Source organism: Mercenaria mercenaria, chromosome 17 (genome assembly GCF_021730395.1).
Source record: "Mercenaria mercenaria strain notata chromosome 17, MADL_Memer_1, whole genome shotgun sequence".
In the NCBI taxonomy this organism is placed as follows: domain Eukaryota; kingdom Metazoa; phylum Mollusca; class Bivalvia; order Venerida; family Veneridae; genus Mercenaria; species Mercenaria mercenaria.
This window is the reverse complement of record NC_069377.1, coordinates 52,379,096-52,399,949: the sequence shown is the minus strand read 5'-3', so window position 1 is coordinate 52,399,949 and position 20,854 is coordinate 52,379,096. Positions and strand designations below refer to the sequence as shown.

Below are 20,854 nucleotides of genomic sequence, written 5' to 3'. Positions count from 1 at the left end.
ATTAATCAAGTGATCTATTGATATCAACATAGCATAGAAATTATTATCAAGGCTGCTTCACATAGCAAAGATAACGATGTATAAAGGGACCTAGGAGATTATCTAATGAAAGCTAATGAAATCTAATTTAATTTAATCAAGTTGTACATCAAAACGTCTGTCAAACCATCTGGTAAAATCGTTAACAATAACTTCCGTAGTCAAAGCAAATAAAATGCTTTTCTTCCTTGGCGCATGCGCTTAACACATCAAAAATAATTAATTGAAAAGAGAGAATTGCTACCCAAAGAAACTTTGTCAATTAAATTTTAGAAATAAAATTACTCTTGATTAAGATATAAGCATTGTTAAAAAAATGCATAAATATACACATGGAATTTTTATTTTAATCGTTTTTGCTTGCACTTTGGATAAAGGCGGTAAGCAGAAATATGAATTTATTATTTCCTCCTTCTTTTGATTTTTATCCAATCAAAAATAAAATGATGATAAAAACTGTAGTTGCATAAGAGAAAAATAAATTGCAAAATAGTGAAAAGGAGTCTCCTTTGGAAATGTTGAAAATAGAGAACGTGTGTCCGTAGATGCAAAATTATGTTGATTTCTTTAGAAGTTAGCTTTACAGAAGAAATTAGAATAATATTTTTGTAGCAGTCGCATTTATGGGACAAACACCTTTATTCTTCATGATGGCCCATCCGACCAGAATAAATAGAGTACGGATCGCGAACATGTCCACAGCTTGCTCTAAAAATACTATCATTTGTTACCAAACTAACAAAAAGATTATAAAGAGTTTTTTGTTGCCCAATTTGGCTGTAGACACAGCGATCAATAGGACCTGGACGTACATAAGCTTGTGTTAATTTGAAATAATTGCCAGGAAAAAAAAAGTGGATTGCCGGCAACCTTCTGTATGTAATAAGACATTTTTTTCTTACAGGGAGGTAACTTTAGATTAATAAGATTCAACAGAATTGTACTCTTGTTTTCGAAAGAAATATTGTTCCATCTAACCAGTCACGTTTCGGATATATCTGTTATCGTATTTATGACAATATTCTTCACGTGTGGACTTAATGGGATTGAATACGCTTTTGAATGATTTGTTCAAAATATGCTGCAAAAAGTTACTTCATATTATTTCGGATGGACAGCGTCCGTGCACTTGTCTTCTTTATATCTTTATATTGTAATGAAATTCTTTTTTTTTTTTCACAAGTAAATTAGATATATAAAATTGTTAATTGTCGATGCGACTTTATAACGTTATCGATTTTTTTTTCAGAGGAATGTTTTTTTTTCTGGCGATTATGTGACTAAAGTAATTTAATAATCTGGAACACGAGTTTAAATCGATACATTTATACATTTAAATTTTCAGAATCGGAAAGAACAAAGCGAGCGGTAAGTATACTGTTTTTACAGAAGATTTTTTTTCAAGCAGTAACAATAAAAAACAAGAGTTGTCCGTAAGACAGCGCGCTCCACTATTCGGGGATTTGACAATAAAATGAATATATGTCTGAATAAGAGACCTCTACTTTAAAAGGAAGATACACCAAGGGACATAATTCCATCAAATACACAAATTTGAGTTATTAGGATTGTTACAACACATGCAGATAATGATGATAAAGATATATATTTAGAGTTTCAAGTCATTATCTTATACAGTACCAAAGTTATGTCCAGAAAACGAAGTTTGTAAAAAAATTAAGTATAAAAGAGGCATGATTCGGTCAAAAATACAAATCAGAGTTACGGGTTACCACACATGAAGATGATGATCATAAAGATACATTTTAAGTTTCAAGTCTTTATCTTATATTGCATTAAAGTAGTATCCAGAAAGCGAAGATTGCAAAAAAAGTTTAAGTACAAAAGGGGCATAATTCTGTCAAAAACACAATTAGAGTTATGGGGTATGTAGTCACACATGCAGATGATTATAAACAAATACTTTTAATTTCAAGTCATTATCTTTTAAAGTACCAAAGATATGTTTATAAACGAAGCTCTCAAAAATATTTAACATGAAAATAATTCAAAGTATAACTTCTTGGTGACCTTGACCTTGGGTATAATGGGCCCAGCCCCTGCACATACTTTGTTTGTGTGCTGGACAATGTTTATAATAAGTTACAGTAAGATATAAGCAATAGTAACAAAGATATGACAGAAAAACAAAGGTTGCCGAAAAACTTAAACCTTAAAAATAACCTAAGTATAAGACCTTGGTGACCTTGACCTTGGGTATAATGGGCCCAGTCCCTACACATACTTTGTTTGTATGCTGGGAAATGTTTATGTAAAGTTACAGTAATATATAAGCAAAAGTAACAAAGATATGACAGAAAAACAAAGGTTGCCGAAAAACTTTAACCTTAAAAATAACCTAAGTATAACAGCCTGGTGACCTTGACCTTTGGTATAATGGGCTCAGCCCCTACACATACATTGTTTGTATACTGGACAATGTTTATGTGAAGTTACAGTAAGATATAAGCAATAGTAACAAAGATATGACAGAAAAACAAAGGTTGCCGAAAAACTTTAACCAAGAACGGTCACGCCGACGCCGACGCCAGGGCGAGTAGTATAGCCCCCCTATTCTCCGAATAGTGGAGCTAATGAGCAACTGGCATGTGTATAAAAATTATTTATGGTGGTGCACCCAATGTCAAGTTCTCCGTATGCGATTTCGGCATTCCCTTGTCTTTTACTGAAAGCCAAATACGCGCTGAGGTATAGAATACGTAATCACCCGAAAATTGCCGAGACAACTGCCTTGTTTGTTTTTTTTGTTTTTTAAGGAATTTAAAATACCAAAAACTAAAGAAATATAGATTATGAGTTTTTTTCTGGTATTTACAAAAGGAGAATTTTAGCTATAAAATTTTAATTATGTAACATCATTCAAGTGAGATTGAATATCATATACAAAGATTTCAATTGATAGAATCAAAGTAAAACGCAATTTCACTATTGTTTGGTTTGTACAGAATATCTTCATTCATAACATTCAAGTAGTTTTGATTATTCACAAGCATGTTTGATCCTTATTTGTTAAAAGGCTATTAACTTAAAACTGCAAGAATCACTTAATGAAACACTTTTGCTCTCAAGTGTGGTTTGTCTAAATAACTGAAACCGGAATAAAATCATACTGCGGTAACGATGTAACGGACATTATATCGTATAGCACGAATCGTAGAGAGTGCCTGTTTTGCTCGAGTTTCGTAACATTTTGGGATAAGAAATGTGAAAATATAAATGCAACGTATGATATAAATTTCTCAATAAGTACAGTATCACAATTGGTCAGGTTTAAATAAATATGTTTAATGTTTTTATAGTATGTTACAGTACGTGATATCATTTCCTGGTGAGATACGCAATACACAAACCAACGGTTAGACTCAAAACGCTACATACATTTAAATAAATTCCACTTTTAATGTTATTCTCCTGTTTTAAAATTATTAACATTATGCGTTGTAAAATATTTATATTCTTCTTGTATGTTTCACTATCTTGCTGTCATTTTTTACGTTCGTGTTCCTAGTGAGGACTTTCTGTGTCTTTTTAGAACAAGAAATAAACTAGCTTCTAGACTTAATTTATCCAAAAAAAAAGATTTTGTTTTAATATTTCTTTTTTTCATATAATAGTGGCATAAGCTAATCTATGTTAGAGATTTCTTACGACTACTTGTATATATCATATAGTTTCAAGTTTCAAGTTTATTTTCATATGTTTAGCCCATATGGGCATCAACATTTACAGTTCCGCCCCCCCCCCCCCCCCCCCCAAAAAAAAATAAAATAAATAAATAAATCATGAAACGCAATGCTAAAAGTAGTGAGCCTACTACAAAGCATATTATACAATGTATAATGCCTTTGAACTTTCTAATATTGTGAAATAAAATAGCATTTTAGAAATTTGCTCAGTGATAGCGAGACTATCCACAACCAGCTTTAACATAAACTTACAGATGTTCATAAAAAGACATAAACATTCATAATATCTTAGTTATACATGTATAAGGTAAAAACGGTAAAGTAAGTGAAATTCGGGGAAAGTGGTAGGTCGTTTTATTTTTGACATTATTGACACATACTGCAAGTTTAACAAGATCAGTTTTAATCATGGCTTGTAAAATGTTTTTTTTTTTTTTTTCAAAATTAAACATGTTAGGTCTTCTAAGGTTTAAGGGAAGATATTTCTTGCGATCAGCCTTGAATAATTCATACTCATATAAATAATGAAATTAATCACCTAATCTACTGTACGGACATTGTTCACAGACCATCGTGTTGCGGTTCAAACTAATAAAACTCCCCTTTTCTATAGGAAGTTTATGATTACTGCATCTAAAATGACAGAGGGATGTTGCTAGATTCCTTATAGTCTTCTAGTTCAAAAGAAGATTTAAATACCTTATAAGTAGAACATTTACTTGAACGAACTTGACAGTTGTTCATTCCAAGTCTGTATATACTGAAATTTTATCCTATCTTTAATAACATTTTTAAAGAATAATTGGGATAAAACGGTTTGATATCCCCAATACTTAACAAAACCTAAATTTTGTAGGCCTAGTGAATTTCTAACGTTATTTATCCAAGGAGAGTGGTATGTATTTTGTTTGTAAAGTTCATACATAAGTTTTGTCAGACTTAGAATTCATAAGTTTACACCAGAAATTTAAAATTCTACTTTTAACAGTGAATTCTATTAAAAGAGATCCAAACTCACCAAACACCATTACATTTGGAGTTGACTTTTTTGAAATTAAGCAATAATATTAAAAACTTTAACTGAAAATACTTAATGATTTCAATGTTACCAACACGCAAGATTTCTACACCATACAAAAGAATAGGTGTGACCATAGTATCAAATTGTTGTAACTGGAGGTATATGTCTAAACAAAGAGACCTGGATTTTTGAAGAACAGGATACATTGCCTTTCTGGCTTGATCACAAAGATATTTAGTAGTTTTACTAAAATTGCCATTGTAATTAAACTTAACTCCTAAATAACAAAAATCTTCTACAAAGTCTAATTTGGTACTGTTGAATTTTTTTTTAAAAAAGGCAGTTGTTTACTTTTCCTTTTACTGAACATTAGAATTTTAGTTTTAGATGTATTAACCTCTAACTTCCACATAAAACAGTAACTATGCATAGCATTTAATGCTGACTGAAAATCTTTTTTCATTTTCTGCAAATATAACCGTGTCATCCGCATAAAGAAGTAAAAATAGTTTTAAGTAAACTTCAACCGTGTCATCACTTAAATTATCTTTAACGACATTTGATAAAAGAACTAAACCATTGTATCTACCTGAGATGTGTTCAACCAGATCATTAAGAAAGATAGAAAATAAAATTGGTGAAAGATTTTCACCCTGACGAACACCTGTCGCACTTGTAAAGAAAGACGAGACACTTTGCGCGCATTTAACACAGGATTTTGCCTTATCATATACATTATAAATTACCTTAAATTTTTACCATCTATTGAGTGAGCTAAAGTTTTTTCCATAAATAAATTCTGTTTACAGAGTCGAATGCCTTTTTGTAATCTACAAATGCACAGTAAAGTGATTTATTTTTAGTAAGATACAAACCAACTATCATTTTGAGAGAGAATATATGGTCGATAGTTCCTTAAGATTTACGAAAACCTGGTTGCTCTCCATTCAAGAGACCGGACTCTTCTAAAAACTTATTTAGCCTATTATTATTCAGTATACTAGTGAAAAGTTTACCAAGACAGCTCAAAATGGTTATACATACAAATGGTGCAGAGTCGTTGCCTCACATCACAGAAAATAAAAGCAGAAAAATTAATATACTTTAGTGTAGGAGCTATTCTAAACAAGAACGTGAAAATTGGAATGTAATGTAACAGTCATATACATTGTAGAAATGCAGAACGTAAACATACGCATCTTGATATACAGGCTCTACACACTGTGTTTTAGAAATGACAACAAACATAAATAGGAGACATAAGTAGGACAGTTTTGAAAATAATGAAATACAATATATACACAAGAGATTGTATCAATGAAGTTACGTTTGAAAATAAAGATGTAAAACAGAGACTAAATTTTAAGAACCAGTAAAAAGACATAAATAGGACAGTAATTAAGCATAAATTTTATTTATTTTATTTATTTGAGTCTCATCCATTTACATGGGTCAATTTACATAAACATATAAAATACTGCACATAAAATAAAATGTAAATGGCCACTCTAGTAAGAGTTACAAGAGACTTTATACAAATACTACACCATTTTGTATATCAAACATCACGTTTTTATATTCCACTTGCAATTAGGTATATATATTATAAGAATTAGGAAGTGTTTGCTAATCGTGCACTGAAGTGCATAAAAGAGCCTTGAAAGATAATTAATAAATTTTGACGAAGAGTTGAAATGTGCACTATATATGCTCCATTAAAAGGAAATTAAAAACATGTACAGAAGATATTCGACAAGCAATTTATCTCCGAGACTACTATTACAAGCATAAAGACTTTGAAAATTTCAAGAAAACTAGAAATAAGTTATCTTCTATGATACGGAAAAGTAAGAAAACTTTTTATAACAACGCTGTAAAAGATAATAAATCCCCTAAACATCTGTGGAAAAATCTAAAGAATATTACCAATAATGACAAAGAAAATCAACAACTTAATATTCCTAATAAACTCAAAATTGACGATAATGTCGTAACTGATGAGTTGGAAATATTAAATGCCCTTAATTACCATTTTGTAAATGTATCCCATATAACTACAAAAATACCTTTAGTTGATACAAATTTCACAAAACTTCAAAAATACTTAGATACGAAATTGCGCCATGTACAGTTTAATATTGAATACATAACTCCATTAGATGTAAAAAAATATCATTGACAAACTTGACTTATCAAAATCTACTGGTCTTGACGGTATCGGACCAAGACTGTTGAGATATTGTGGAGATCATATTACTTCTGCAATTGCATCTGTTATAAATAATAGTATATACAATGGTACTTTTCCTGATAAATTAAAAGAAGCAAGGGTTATTCCTAAATTCAAGTCAGGTAACAAACAAGACCCAGGAAACTATAGACCTATTTCCGTACTTAATAATATAACTACTTTCAAGCATAATTTAAAGAATTTTCTCTTGTTACGATAGTTTTTAGCAATTAATTACTTGTAATTACAAGAATTTTGTTGAATTGATGTTACTGTATTCGTTTCCAATAATAATAATATTCATACTATCTTGTTATTCAAATCTGGAACTATTTATTATCTTATGGGACAGACTTTCTTTTTTGTATGTATCTTAATTGTCATGTATAATCTTTGTGACGCATGGTAATTCTTTTAAAACATAGTTATTGTTACATTACGTTTATTTAAGACTTCTTTAATTTGAGACGTGTTTGTCAAGAAAATTTAAGTAATTCTGATATGTGTATTTTTGTATAAATGTTAAATTATAAATTGACTGTATGATTGTGTGTATGTGTGAATGTATATCAGTTGAAGGCCATACTGGAAATAAATTGTAAAATATCTGTATTTGTACACTTAGTATGTCACCTTCAGAAAATAAAGTTATTATTATTATTATTATTATTATTACCACCTCTAATCAGATTAGAGACAGACAGATTAGCAAACACCTCCTAAAATGATATATGAAAAACAGCAATGCTAAAAAGAGTAATTATAACAATATCTAAAAAAAAAAATACCTTTCAAGCATTAAAATATTGTATGTCAGTGATTCCGAACCTACCAAGCAATATCTTGTGTACACTGTATAATTCTGTTGTTAAGATGTCAAATAACTAGTATAATAAGCAAATTACGCGTTTAAAAAAAACCACACACACACAAAAAAAAAAAAAAAAAACAGTAAAAGGAAACTATACTATAACAATCTCACAAACCTTAAAAAAGTTAGATGCAAATAAGACAAAACGTGATGACCAGATACACATGTGTACATGTATGCTGCTTAGTGGTTTGGAGTCAAAGATCATATGACTTACATGTTTTTACTGTACAACAGGTTTTTTCTTATTTTTAAAATGTTACAGCAGGTTTTGGCTACAACTCTAACTATATCAGGATGGGTGAACATAAATTTTAATTTATCGTCATCAGACAATCCACTGAAGTTACTCATTATGGATCTAATTTTCTCTAACAGGCAATGTCTTTCGTCATTATACACCGGACAGTGCAATAAAACATGACTTTCTAATTCCACCACATCAATACAAAATGGACAGGTTCTATTCATTTCTGGTATGTTTTCATACCGCCCGGTCTCGAGCCGTATTGGTGCAACACCACACCTAAATCTGGCCATAGCAGACCTATGCGGAAATGACATATGAATCTTAAAGTAGTTTTCACATTCATATTCGCTTTTAAATAGACTGTATGTTCCCAATTTATTACGGCCAGAACCATTTACACTATGTATTCTTTCTAAATCAGACCTCCATTGAGCAATGTGATCATTCATTATAGTTTCAGACATATCAGTCAGTAATTGCCGTCGTGAGAAAGGCAGTTGTAAGTAAGAATTTAGCCCAAGTGATTGTAGCTTACTGGTCACAATGTAAACCCAGTTTTTACACCTACTATTGCATTTGTGCCATGTCAAGTCAAATATTTTCTTATTTACTCTCGACCTATCATAATTCAGGCAACAGCTCCAATGATTACAGACATAATTCAATTGTTCAATCATAATTGGCTCCCAGCCCATTTCACTTTGTACAGCAGTATTGGGAGTATACTTCCCAGTACCAAGAAGAAACAAAGGGACTAATAATAATCAGAAGAATAAGAAACATTTAACAGTAACAAAAATAGTAGGAGCGCATCACATAACAAGAATATCAATATCTGACAAAAAGGGATGTTAGATGCTGAAAAACAATTTTGCAATGTTTGGCCTGCCATATGTAACAGTTGAATAGTTTGTAGATACTGTTTGTCAAACATTTACTCGAAAATCGAGGGGTGGGGGGAGGGGTGTAAATGAAATTATAGTACGCTGATATGCAATGTGTAAACTCCGGAAATAGGGTTTTCAAGTGTTTTATTTGGAAAAAGCTTCAATAAGCATTAATTTGCTTTCAGCTTAATCCTTTTCATTTTTGTTGTGTTCAATATTTTTTTCATGTAGCTGTATATAGACGAATAAAATATGTTTAAACCAAGTGTTTTATCAACAATACATTAGTGACTACGTAAAAATGTATAATCAATCCTTACTTGTACTCATACGGATAAACAAGTAAGAAATTCAGTGACTTTATAACTGTATTTGATTGTTGTAGGCTAGAGACTGTAAAGACAAGTTTAAGGTGATAGACAACCATTCAGCTTGCCAATGGAGATCTCCTGATGTCCAAAGTGCAGGTAGTATCCGAATAAAATCCTATCGCTTGATAAAATCCTCCTTGAGGGGTTTAGACTCACAGTCGGACAGGCCCGTAAATGAATTGAAGAAAGCAAACCAAAAAGAAATACCTCCCCTGAGGCAGCCAAATAGCCTTCCTGTCTGTACGTTATGTCTACCCTATCGTCCTTCAGCTTTAGGATAGGAGAGGGGAGATATTTCTATTCATTATACAGACTCAAATACAGCATGTGTTTCACTGGCGGGTTCATTTCCAATCAGATACTCGGAAATAACGTAGTGGTGTCTCGGAGTACCATGCGTCAACAAGTTCACCGTTTCAATGGAGTTTTCAAGTCAGTCAAAGTTTGACTGATATAAAACTAGAAATAAGTATATGTGTATAATTAAAGGGTCATTAAGACAATATCTTGATCTGTAATGTTGTAGTCGGCTCAGGACGTGGGCTCGAAAATTGTATTTTGTTATATTTTATATTCTATATTGGTTAAGAATTCGTGGTAAAGCATGCTGTTCTGAAGTAGTGAGAAGTAATAACCAAAGCAAAGAAACAGAAGGGAAAAGTTTTATTTTTTGTTATAACTATAGAAATAAGAATGCCGTCCGTTTTAACGGGGCATACCTCCAGGTGTACATCACAATGTAAGATCGGTATAGGGTAATATAGTGTTGAATCCCTCTATTTTATACATTTTTTTCCTGTATGAATAACGCTATTTCTACATAATTTGCTAAGAACACTTGTGCCTAAATCTTACCCCATATCTTTCTTACAATTACTAACAAGATGAATGAATGAATGAATGAATGAATGATCTGGAAGTACGCCCCTTTCAATGTGTTTTATTGTATGACATATTACATTTTCATCAACTTAAATTAAATGAAGTACACAAAAGACTGCATTTTTACTGTTAAGCCCCTTAAATCTTGAAGTATTGTAAGGAGGTCTGTGTACAGATTAATTTATTTTCAAACCATATTGATTAGAATATTCCTCTGATAAAATTTCATCAAAACACGTGTTCTAATCTCAGGTTATTTAACCCGACTGGCATTACTGTTACAAATATCGTAGGAATATTGCCCCAGCAGCTACAGTCGTAAAAAAAAATTTATACGGGTGTCGTCAGGATATCTGTTGTTGTTTTATTTTACTTTTAATCTCAGACTAATATCACTGTTGTTTTTCATACAGGTGTTAGTGATGCTGACATTCAAGAGATACTAGACGAGCATAACAACTACCGTAAGAGTGTCACCCCAGCGGCTTCTAATATGTTAAAAATGGTAATTTGTTATTGCTTGTATATACCCCGTCATCTAAATACCCGGCTAGATCAGTCATGTCATATAGTAACGCTTTTCATTTTGTTTGTTTGTTTTTGTTGGTTTAACGTTGCACAGACAAAATTATAGGTGATATGACGATTTCCCACCTTTGTTGGTGATGGGAGGATCCCAGGTGGCCCTCCGGGCATTATTTCATAACGGGCAGGCACCTTTGTAGAACCACCGACCTTCCGTAAGCCAGCTGGATGACTTCCAAACATGAAGAATTCAATGCCCTGATTGATGCTCGAACCCACATCGGTGAGGGGCAAGTGATATGAGTCAGTGACCTTATTCACTCGACCTATGAGGTCCTTGCTTTCATTTAGAGTTTTTGCAGTGTTTCACTTTAACGTAGTTTAAACACCCCTGAAATGGACTCTGTGGTTGTGTCTTTTGTGTTTGTTACCATTGAAATATGTACGAGTATGACATGAAATTCCTTGCACTCAACTGGGTTTATCTTTTTAACTTTTGATATAAAGGCGGATAACTCTGACTTAATTTCATCAAAGAAGAGATGAGAGAAGATCAATGTTCAATTAAGTAAAGTAATTCTCCCTCTGAATGAAATTAAAAGATTTATACAAACATGTTGAATTTGAATAGTTAAAACTGAGTCAATATCGGCAACGACGCGAACTAGAATACTCGAAATTTAAAATATAGACATTTTTCTTGTCTGTATGGCTTATAATTAAAAAGGGTTCAGCTTAAGGTGTCGAATGTGGTCTTTGAATGATTGTTTATTCAACGTCAGCTATTTAGGGCATACATGTCATATATGTGCGATATGAACTACAGTTGCCCTTCTCTTAAATTAGCAAATGACCAACGAAATTTGTACCGCTTTTTAAAACTTATGTGTCAGAGACAGTTTCATAAATACAAAATTCCAGGCTAGTTTTGCCCAGTACGCATTACATTGTGAATTGTCTATAAACATTTTCAGCATTCAAGTTTTACAAACACGCAAAACAAGTTGTTGTAATAAAGCGCTTGATTCCTTTCAGACATGGGACACTGAGGTAGCGCTAGTGGCACAAGCATGGGCGGAGACCTGCTCTTTTAGTCACGACGAAAGTAAAAACAGAAATATTCCAGGTTTGTTCAGTTTAGTGTTCAAACTTTTCAATTCAGTGAAATTTCTAAATCTTTAATTTACTGTTGTCGCCTTACCCAGCATTTAATTTTAGATCTGCTTTTATATGATAACATTGCTTTATATTAGATTTGTTTGAACCAACTGAGCGTTCACATTTTTTCGTGCATTTAGTATTCGTAAATCGGTTCATGTTTCTACTGAAACCATTACGTTTAAGATATACACTCGAAAATCGTGTCTCTTAAAACATTTGCCTTAAAGTATCCATTTATATAATTTCCATTTAGGCAATCAATTAGTTATAATAATCAATTATATTATACATTGTAATGGCATAATTATAATTCGGCTGATATAAACAAAGAGATTCTTTAGGCAGTCAGCTGTAAGATATATGCCCTTTTCTCGTTATTCCGAGCCCCTAAGCCGGTTTTTCAGTGCTGGTCAGTAGAAGATTTAAGTTTCAAAAGAGTTTTTGCTATAGTTTGGTACTCCAACATCTAAACTTATAAAATCCCCATGAAGAAAAATTCTAAGGATTTTTGTAAATGAATAATCTAGGTTTTCACATGATGACCCTAACCCTCTGAAACAGCCAAATTCTTTCTCGTTAAAACCGAGACTTGCAATAATTTGTACTAGCTCTGAAACATTAAGGCTTTTTTGAAAAAGTTCTTTGTTAAAATTAAGAACAGATATATTATTGTGTTAGCGGACAAAGAAGTTTTAAAATAAGTGCTTTCTGTTTTCTAAGAAGGTTATATATATTACCCCAATGATTTTAGATAAGCAAATTTTGTGCCAAAATTTTCTGTTGTGTATATTTCTATTTTAATGCAAGTAATTCTATTTTCTTTTTACTTTTGCTTATCTGTCATATGATTTTTTACAACATACATAAATTTTAGAAACAGGAAATACCTGCAAGTGCAAATTTTCCAAAGGCTCGGTTCAATGAGAAGGCTCGGAATTACGAGAAAGAGGCATACTTCTTATATTTCTTTTTAAAAAGATGTTAGAAAACATGTGAAGCGAATTTTATTTGGTATTGAATTCCAAACATTTGCACCATTATAACAAAAGTTTTTTTACCATAATTTGTACGATGTTTAGGTATAACTATATCATTATGAGCAGCAGATTGTATGTATCATTGCTGGAAAAGTTTAAATTTCAGAGATATATGAAGGTGCTAAATTGTTGCATGCTTTGTAAATAAGACACCCCGTGTGGAAGTTACATCTTTCATTAATTCTTTTAGCATATCTTTTGTTCTTGTTTGGAACGTTTTATTCAAAATTATTCTTGCAGCTCTACCTTGAATTTGCAGTATTTTCTTTAAAGAGCTCATATTTCCTTGACACCATACAGTACAACAATTATCAATATTTCACTCTGTCTTTCTTATCGCATCTCGTATTCACTCTGTCTTTCTTATCGCATCTCGTATTCACTCTGTCTTTCTTATCGCTGCTCGTATTCACTCTGTCTTTCTTATCGTATCTCGAATTCACTCTGTCTTTCTTATCGCATCTCGTATTCACTCTGTCTTTCTTCTCTCTTCTCGTGTTCACTCAGTCTTTCTTATCGCATCTCGTATTCACCCTGTCTTTCTTATCACATCTCGTATTCACCCTGTCTTTCTTATCGCTTCTCGTATTCACGCTTTCTTTCTTCTCTCATCTCGTATTCACTCTGTCTTTCTTATCGCATCTCGTATTTACTCAGTCTTTCTTATCGCATCCATGTCGTATTTGCTCTGTCTTTCTTATCGCATCTCGTATTCACTCAGTCTTTCTTATCGCATCTCGTATTCACTCAGTCTTTCTTATCGCATCCATGTCGTATTTACTCTGTCTTTCTTATCGCATTCTCCGTATTCCTATCGATGTTTCACTCTTCTTCTATCGCATTCGTCATCAGTTTTCTATCGCTCTCGTATTTACTCTTCTTTTATCGCCTCTCGTTTTCCACTCCGTATTTCTTATCGCATTCGTTTTCACTCTATCTTTCTTATCGCCTCTCGTATTCACTCCGTATTTCTTATCGAATATCGTTTTCACTCTATCTTTCTTATCGCCTCTCGTATTCACTCCGTATTTCTTATCGAATATCGTTTTCACTCTATCTTTCTTATCGCCTCTCGTATTCACTTTGTCTTTCTTATCGCCTCTCGTATTCACTCTGTCTTTCTTATCGCATCTCGTATTCACTCTGTCTTTCTTATCGCATCTCGTATTCACTCTGTCTTTCCTATCGCATCTCGTATTCACTCTGTCTTTCTTATTGCATCTCGTATTCACTCTGTCTTTCTTATCGCATCTCGTATTTACGCTGTCTTTCTTATCTTCTCTCGTATTCACTGATAGGTCGGCTTTCTGCTGGTCAGAATATTGGTACAGGTTACCTGTCTTGGAAAGCTGCTATAAAAGCTTGGCATGACGAGGTTAAAGATTTCACTTACAACGCCAACAATAAGTTCGAAAAAGTTGGACATTACACACAGGTATTCAGTTAAGCTAGATATATATTTGGTGAGTTGATGAGACTTAACTTTAAATGCGGGATAAAGATCAGCTATGATGACCGAGTGTGTCCACGCATGTGGGATTAGTTAACAGCTAGCTTCGAAGTTGGACGCTAGCCACAGCTATCTGGGTGGGGAATGTTCATAGCTAGTCTGGCTAGATGTGTTCATAATCAGAAAGTCAGAATTAGTGCTCATACACGTTGACACAACATATAAATGAAGCTATTTAAATATTATTATTATGTATATCAAACTGATATCATAGAATAATGTTATAATGCTATACACGAAAATTGTTCACACCATACTTTGTGTAAACCGCCTCAAAGTTATTAGGCGATGAACATATAATGTGGACTTCTAACAGGATTGGTACACTTTTATTATGATGTATATTTATTTTTAAATGGTGTGCATTGATGAGACAATACTTCAAATAAATACACTTATATGTTTTGCCAATAAAATATTTGACTTGACTTGCTAATATTTACTTTTAATGTTTGCAGTTAGTTTGGGCGACTTCAAATAAAATAGGATGTGGCATGGCCAATTGTAGAAGTGCAAATTTTCACGTTTGTAACTACTCGCCTGCGTAAGTCTTTTGTGTGACTATGAAAGGTTTATGTAGAGTAATGAATTTGTTGGAATTTTATACTTATTAGTACAAAAGATTTTTACTGAAAGTATTTTTAATACGACTGCTCAACCAAGATAGACTAAAGTATAGCTTTACTATTAATTTCATAAACATACTTCAGTGAATAATTACTGTAATATGTTTTCAAAAGAATTGCATTGAAAACTATATACTTGCATGGCCGAATTTCATTAGAAATGCAAGTTTTTTACATTACATATCTTGGTTGCGCAACCGAGACAGATTGTAGATAAATGAATTTGGAAGATACACGCTATTTAAAAACTTGTCTTTCGGTTGTGATAGTTGAAATACTAAAATATCTATCAAATGCAAATGTAAAACTAGTAGTTATATTGAAATCAACAGAAAAGGTCCGCTTTTTGAAATTTTTATATTAAAGGAAGGTAATGACAAACAAAACTTCATAAAATGTATTAAAACATACATTTCTAATAGTGATATGTAATATGTTATGGGTCGTTTTGTTCCTTAATTAAGAGAATAAATGATAAATGTCATACAATGTTGTTAAATGTGACTGACCATCTCTAAAAAAGCATGCCTCCAGTCATATGTTTCCAAAATGGCTATAAAATTTTAGGTGTGCGATACAGCTTTCTATTTACAGCATCACTACGGCAATAGAAAGCTTTCTTACATTTTACAGAGAAGCGAAGTAATTCACCTAATCACTTTACTTTTTGTTTAGCCGAGTTGCTAAAACAATATTTCTGGAAAAAGTTGACATAAAACTCGACGCACGCCCAATATTCGGATAAGTTTAATTTTGTTTAACTGTCTGTTTCATGAACTTGCGATTACCTTTATATATGAGGATTCTAATAAATTTAGAAATGAAGTTAGGTTTAGCCTCGCAAATTATAAATTCCTATCGAAGATTTGCATATGTGAGCTTCACCAGTGTCGCGCCTTTTGTGTGAGTGTAAGTTTGAAATCATTTAGTTTATGTGCACTAATTAATTTAAAACGTTTACAGGTCTATGTTGAATATCTAAAGAAATCCGCCATATTTCTGTGTGTAGTGTAGGCCATGCTGTCTGTTTTACATTTCAGAGGTAATGTAGATCCTATAAACCGGCCGTATAAATCAGGTACTAGATGTGGTGATTGCAAACCGGGTAACGATGGCCTCTGTGGTATGTTTTCCTTCACTTTTATTCATCAAGGGCCACAGTGGCTCAACTTTTGTCTGAGACACCATACAAAAAATGACTTCATTTCTAACATTCATTTGATAAGCATTTGAGCAACTTTGTGAAATTAACGAAAGTATTACAAATGTCTCAAGTGGTGAACTAACAGACAATAACTGATGTAATAAATGAGCCGTGCCATGGGAAAACCAACATAGTGGGTGTGCGACCAACATGGATCCAGACCAGCCTGCGCATCCGCGCAGTCTGGTCAGGCTCCATGCTGTTCGCTTTTAAAGCCTATTGGAATTGGAGAAACTGTTAGCGAACAGCATGGATCCTGACCAGACTGCGCGGATGCGCAGGCTGGTCTGGATCCATGCTGGTCGCACACCCACTATGTTGGTTTTCCCATGGCGCGGCTCAAATGAAGTTGTATTACCGTTTGTCAGAGTCTTTCTACCGGTCATCCATACTGGCGACTCCTAGACATATTATTTATTGTAAGAGATGTAAAGCACTCGTACACGGGAGCATTATTCAAAAGTAATCTGGTAATAATTTTAGCTGAATCAACGGGGGACTGAAATGTCGCCCTGGATCCATAGTCTGGCATGTTAATACTGCAACTATACATAACAATTGAAGTTTGTACATTAAATAGATATTGACCGCTGTTGTTATTCGAATCAAACAGCAGACAGATAGTAACTCAACAATTAGCTCTAATGATCTCAGTCTGAGATCCTACCACTAATACACGTTTAAAGATACGTCTGACAGTTTTCTACATGCATATAGGCAAAATTTTTCCTACAGACAGAATTTCTTTAAACTGTGTGTACTGACTGAGAATCAAGTTTAAAACGAAAATATGTATTAAAAACCATAAGTATCGGTGCCTGATCTTGAATTATCTGTCCTTGTAAATCAGAAAATACTTAAAAAATCCAATTTTCAAGGACAGATAATTCAAGATTAAGGCAAGGAAACTGCATTTTAATTTATATTTCTGTTTTAGTCATCATTTGCATTCATTATACACAGTTTAAAGAAATTCGGTCCATGGGAAAGACCAGCAATTTGAGGTATCATTTTGTCATGTTCATAATCAAGGACATTTGCCACAGTGTCAATATTGACATCGGGCAAATTTTCCTTACGGACAGAATTTCTTCTTTAAACTGTGTTTACTGACAGAGAACCAAATCAAAAACAAAAATATAAAATAAAACAAAAGCTTCACCGCTGTAAAGTCGTGGAATGTTTTCTAGACATAGAAAGAAACTTTCTTAATAGTTTATTTATGCAGATTATACATTTTCTTTGAGGGGTATTGGCTCATTTTATAAAGATAGTACCTAGCCAAAAAAATTTAATAGTTCGTCATGTGAAAGCAATTTGTGGGGGTTCTGTATTTCTTACAAGTCATATCGTTCATTTCTATTTCTCAAACAGATTGTGGCGACATGGTTTGTGAGAATGGGGGCACTCTCGACCCGGGCACGTGCAAGTGCTCGTGCAAGAGAACGTTTAATGTCGGCGATAGGTGTAAACGTATGTATTAGTAAAACTATATTTACAATTTGCTATAATTTACTTTGGTTTCTATTAAACAAATAATAAAAAAGTGCCAAAACATTTAACCTTTCTCAACTTTTTGCAGTGTCTTTCTTCCAAACCAATATTTAAAAAAAATATGTACACTTACTGAACGCTTTTCCGGCCAACAATTCATCTATTGTCCGGGGACAGAGGGCAAACAACTTTGATTATTGACAAGCAAGCCGTTCAATAATTATAAATGTAAATTGCTACATGATATCAGAAATACATGCAGGTTTTGACTTAAGCACACTACGTTTCATTTTTAGCTCATCTGATTTTTTGAAAAAAAATGATGAGTTACTGTCATCACTTGATCGGCGTCGGTGTCGGCGTCGGCGTTGCCTGATTAAGTTTTATGTTTAGGTCAGCTTTTCTCCTTAACTATCAAAGCTATTGCTTTGAAACTTGCAACACTTGTTCACCATCAATAGCTGACCATGTACAGCAAGAAACATAACTCTATCCTGCTTTTTGCAAGGATTATGGCCCATTTTGGACTTATAAAATATCAGATTTCTTGGTTAAGTTTTATGTTTAGGTCAACGTTTCTCCTAAACTATCAAAGCTATTGCTTTGAAACTTGGAACACTTGTTCACCATCAATAGCTGACCCTGTACAGCAAGAAACATAACTCTATCCTGCTTTTTGCAAGGATTATGGCCCATTTTGGACTTATAAAATATCAGATTTCTTGGTTAAGTTTTATGTTTAGGTCAACGTTTCTCCTAAACTATCAAAGCTATTGCTTTGAAACTTGCAACAGTTGTTCACCATCATAAGCTGACCCTGTACATCAAGAAACATAACTCTGTCCTGCTTTTTGCAAGAATTATTGTCCCTTTTGGACTTAGAAAATCAGATTTCTTGGTTAAGTTTTATGTTTATGTCAGCTTTTCTCATAAACTATCAAAGCTATTGCTTTAAAACTCGCAACACTTGTTCACCATCATAAGCTGACCCTGTACATCAAGAAACATAACTCTGTCCTGCTTTTTGCAAGAATTATGGCCCCCTTTGGACTAAGAAAATATCAGATTTCTTGGTAAACTTTTATGTTTAGGTAAACTTTTCTCCTAAACTATCAAAGCTATTGCTTTGAAACTTGCAACTGTTGTTCACCATCATAAGCTGACCCTGTACATCAAGAAACATAACTCCATCCTCCTTTTTGCAATAATTATGGCCCTTTTTGGACTTAGAAAATCATGGGTAGGACAATTTTTCTATTATAAAAAAAATCAGATGAGCGTCAGCACCCGCAAGTTCTTCAAGTTCTGACTTTAGCCCAGCAAAATTTAGTAGCACAAACATTTAGGTAAGGAGTCCTGTAATAATATAACTTCATATTTTGCACTTTATCATTTGAATAGTAGAATGTTTATGTTACTTAAAACTACGATATAGTTTGTTCATTTCTTTTAAATTCAATTTCGATACAATATGTTTCTTTATTTTCTGTATTTCCCTACGTATTATTCTTCGACTTTATTTTACAACACAGTTGATTGTCGAAACCTGACAGAACCAAGCGAATGTGGTAGTGGATCCTATGATGCGAGTGGTTGTGTGAGATACAGTTCTACTGTACCTTTCAACTGCCCCAACACCTGTAATGTATGCCCTAGTAAGGACATTTTATTATTTTTGAAGAAAACAAGAGTAGTCCAAGGGAAGTAACTTAAATATTAATTATCTAAAGACTGTAAATATAGTTACCTCCCTGTTCCTTGACAAAAAAGATTTATGTCAAAGACGTCATTTCGTCAAAGACACTTTAGTAAAAATTCCGCCCTGTAACGTTTATTTTCGGCCGTTTATATATTCCAGGTATATATGTGTAAGTTCTGTGACATACACGACATACGCGTAGGTAGATTTCACTGGCATTTTGATAAATATCGCCAACATGGATTTCAAGCAGGTTTTAACAAGAGTTTATAAAGTCCATCCTCTATATAGTCAAAGAAAGGGAATTAAAAGATAGGATATTATTCAACTGATCACTGTTGATGTCACTGAAATATTGCCGAAAAATGGCTTTATCCCAGCAGTTGATAAGAACGTGGTCATTCCCTGCCTGCAACAATGAATTTACCGACCGTGTCTAGTGATATTCAACGGAACTGTCGGTGTAAAATGTCCCTGACAGTCCATCCGTCTCCCCTCACCCCTCAATTTCTACCACCACCACAGCCGTGAACAACAACAATAACAAACCTCCATCTCATCCCACACACAAAATCTGGTCGATAAATAAATATAAAATGTTCCTGAAAACAATGATTGTTGGTAACATTACAATATATATCATATACTTGTTAAGAAAATAGATAAATGCACATTTTTAATGACTTTGGGGTCTAGCAACGCTACACGCGTCCTCCGTTTCAAATGGGATGTGGATACCGTAGCAATGTGATTCTGGATTATCCGTGTCTTTATTTTTCAGCTGGTGGCTTTAATTACACAGAAGGGTCTAGTCCTGTTGGCAACAACGGAGGAAGTGGAAATTATTATGGAATCAAACATCAGCTTGCTGTGCATTATTTTGTTTGGACACTTTTTTCTAAAATACATTCTCTATAACTAGATCTAGTCTGAAAAGAAACTTCGTCACACGTTTAAGTGTTTATGCAGTTTGTGTGTTTCTCTTTTTTAAAACTTGTCCTCGTGTCATAATAACTTTTTGTGCGTTTTGCATGTGAAATGTAGCAGTAGCAGACGACAGTGTTGCAAAAGTTATAAATTGTGTAACAAAAGATTAAGGTATTAAAATTATCATTATTATGGTCCTTATTCAATGACACTGGTACATTAATACTGTGAAAATGTCAATCACAATCTCCTCATTCTTCCCATTGAAAAACATACCGCTGTTTTGACGACACCCGCGTGACGTCAAGAACTGACGTCGCGTGACTTCAAGAACTGACGTCGCGTGACGTCAAGAGCTGACGTCGCAATCGTTAAACCTGATACACTGAATGACCTAGAAGCTGCTTCTAGTA

At 33.3% G+C, this 20,854-nt stretch overlaps 1 protein-coding gene across 1 annotated transcript; it reads left to right on the top strand.

Annotated features, from left to right (window-relative positions):
- The first annotated feature begins 254 nt into the window (after positions 1–254).
- Positions 255–20,631, top strand: LOC123536894 (cysteine-rich venom protein-like). The gene is made up of 11 exons (XM_045320388.2): positions 255–419; positions 1,385–1,407; positions 9,391–9,472; positions 10,672–10,763; positions 11,819–11,909; positions 14,280–14,416; positions 14,950–15,035; positions 16,158–16,240; positions 17,696–17,794; positions 19,348–19,470; positions 20,296–20,631. The coding sequence occupies exons 1-11, from the start codon at positions 356–358 to the stop codon at positions 20,430–20,432; spliced, it is 1,017 nt and encodes a 338-aa protein (XP_045176323.2). The 5' UTR covers positions 255–355; the 3' UTR covers positions 20,433–20,631.
- Positions 20,632–20,854: the final 223 nt, after the last annotated feature.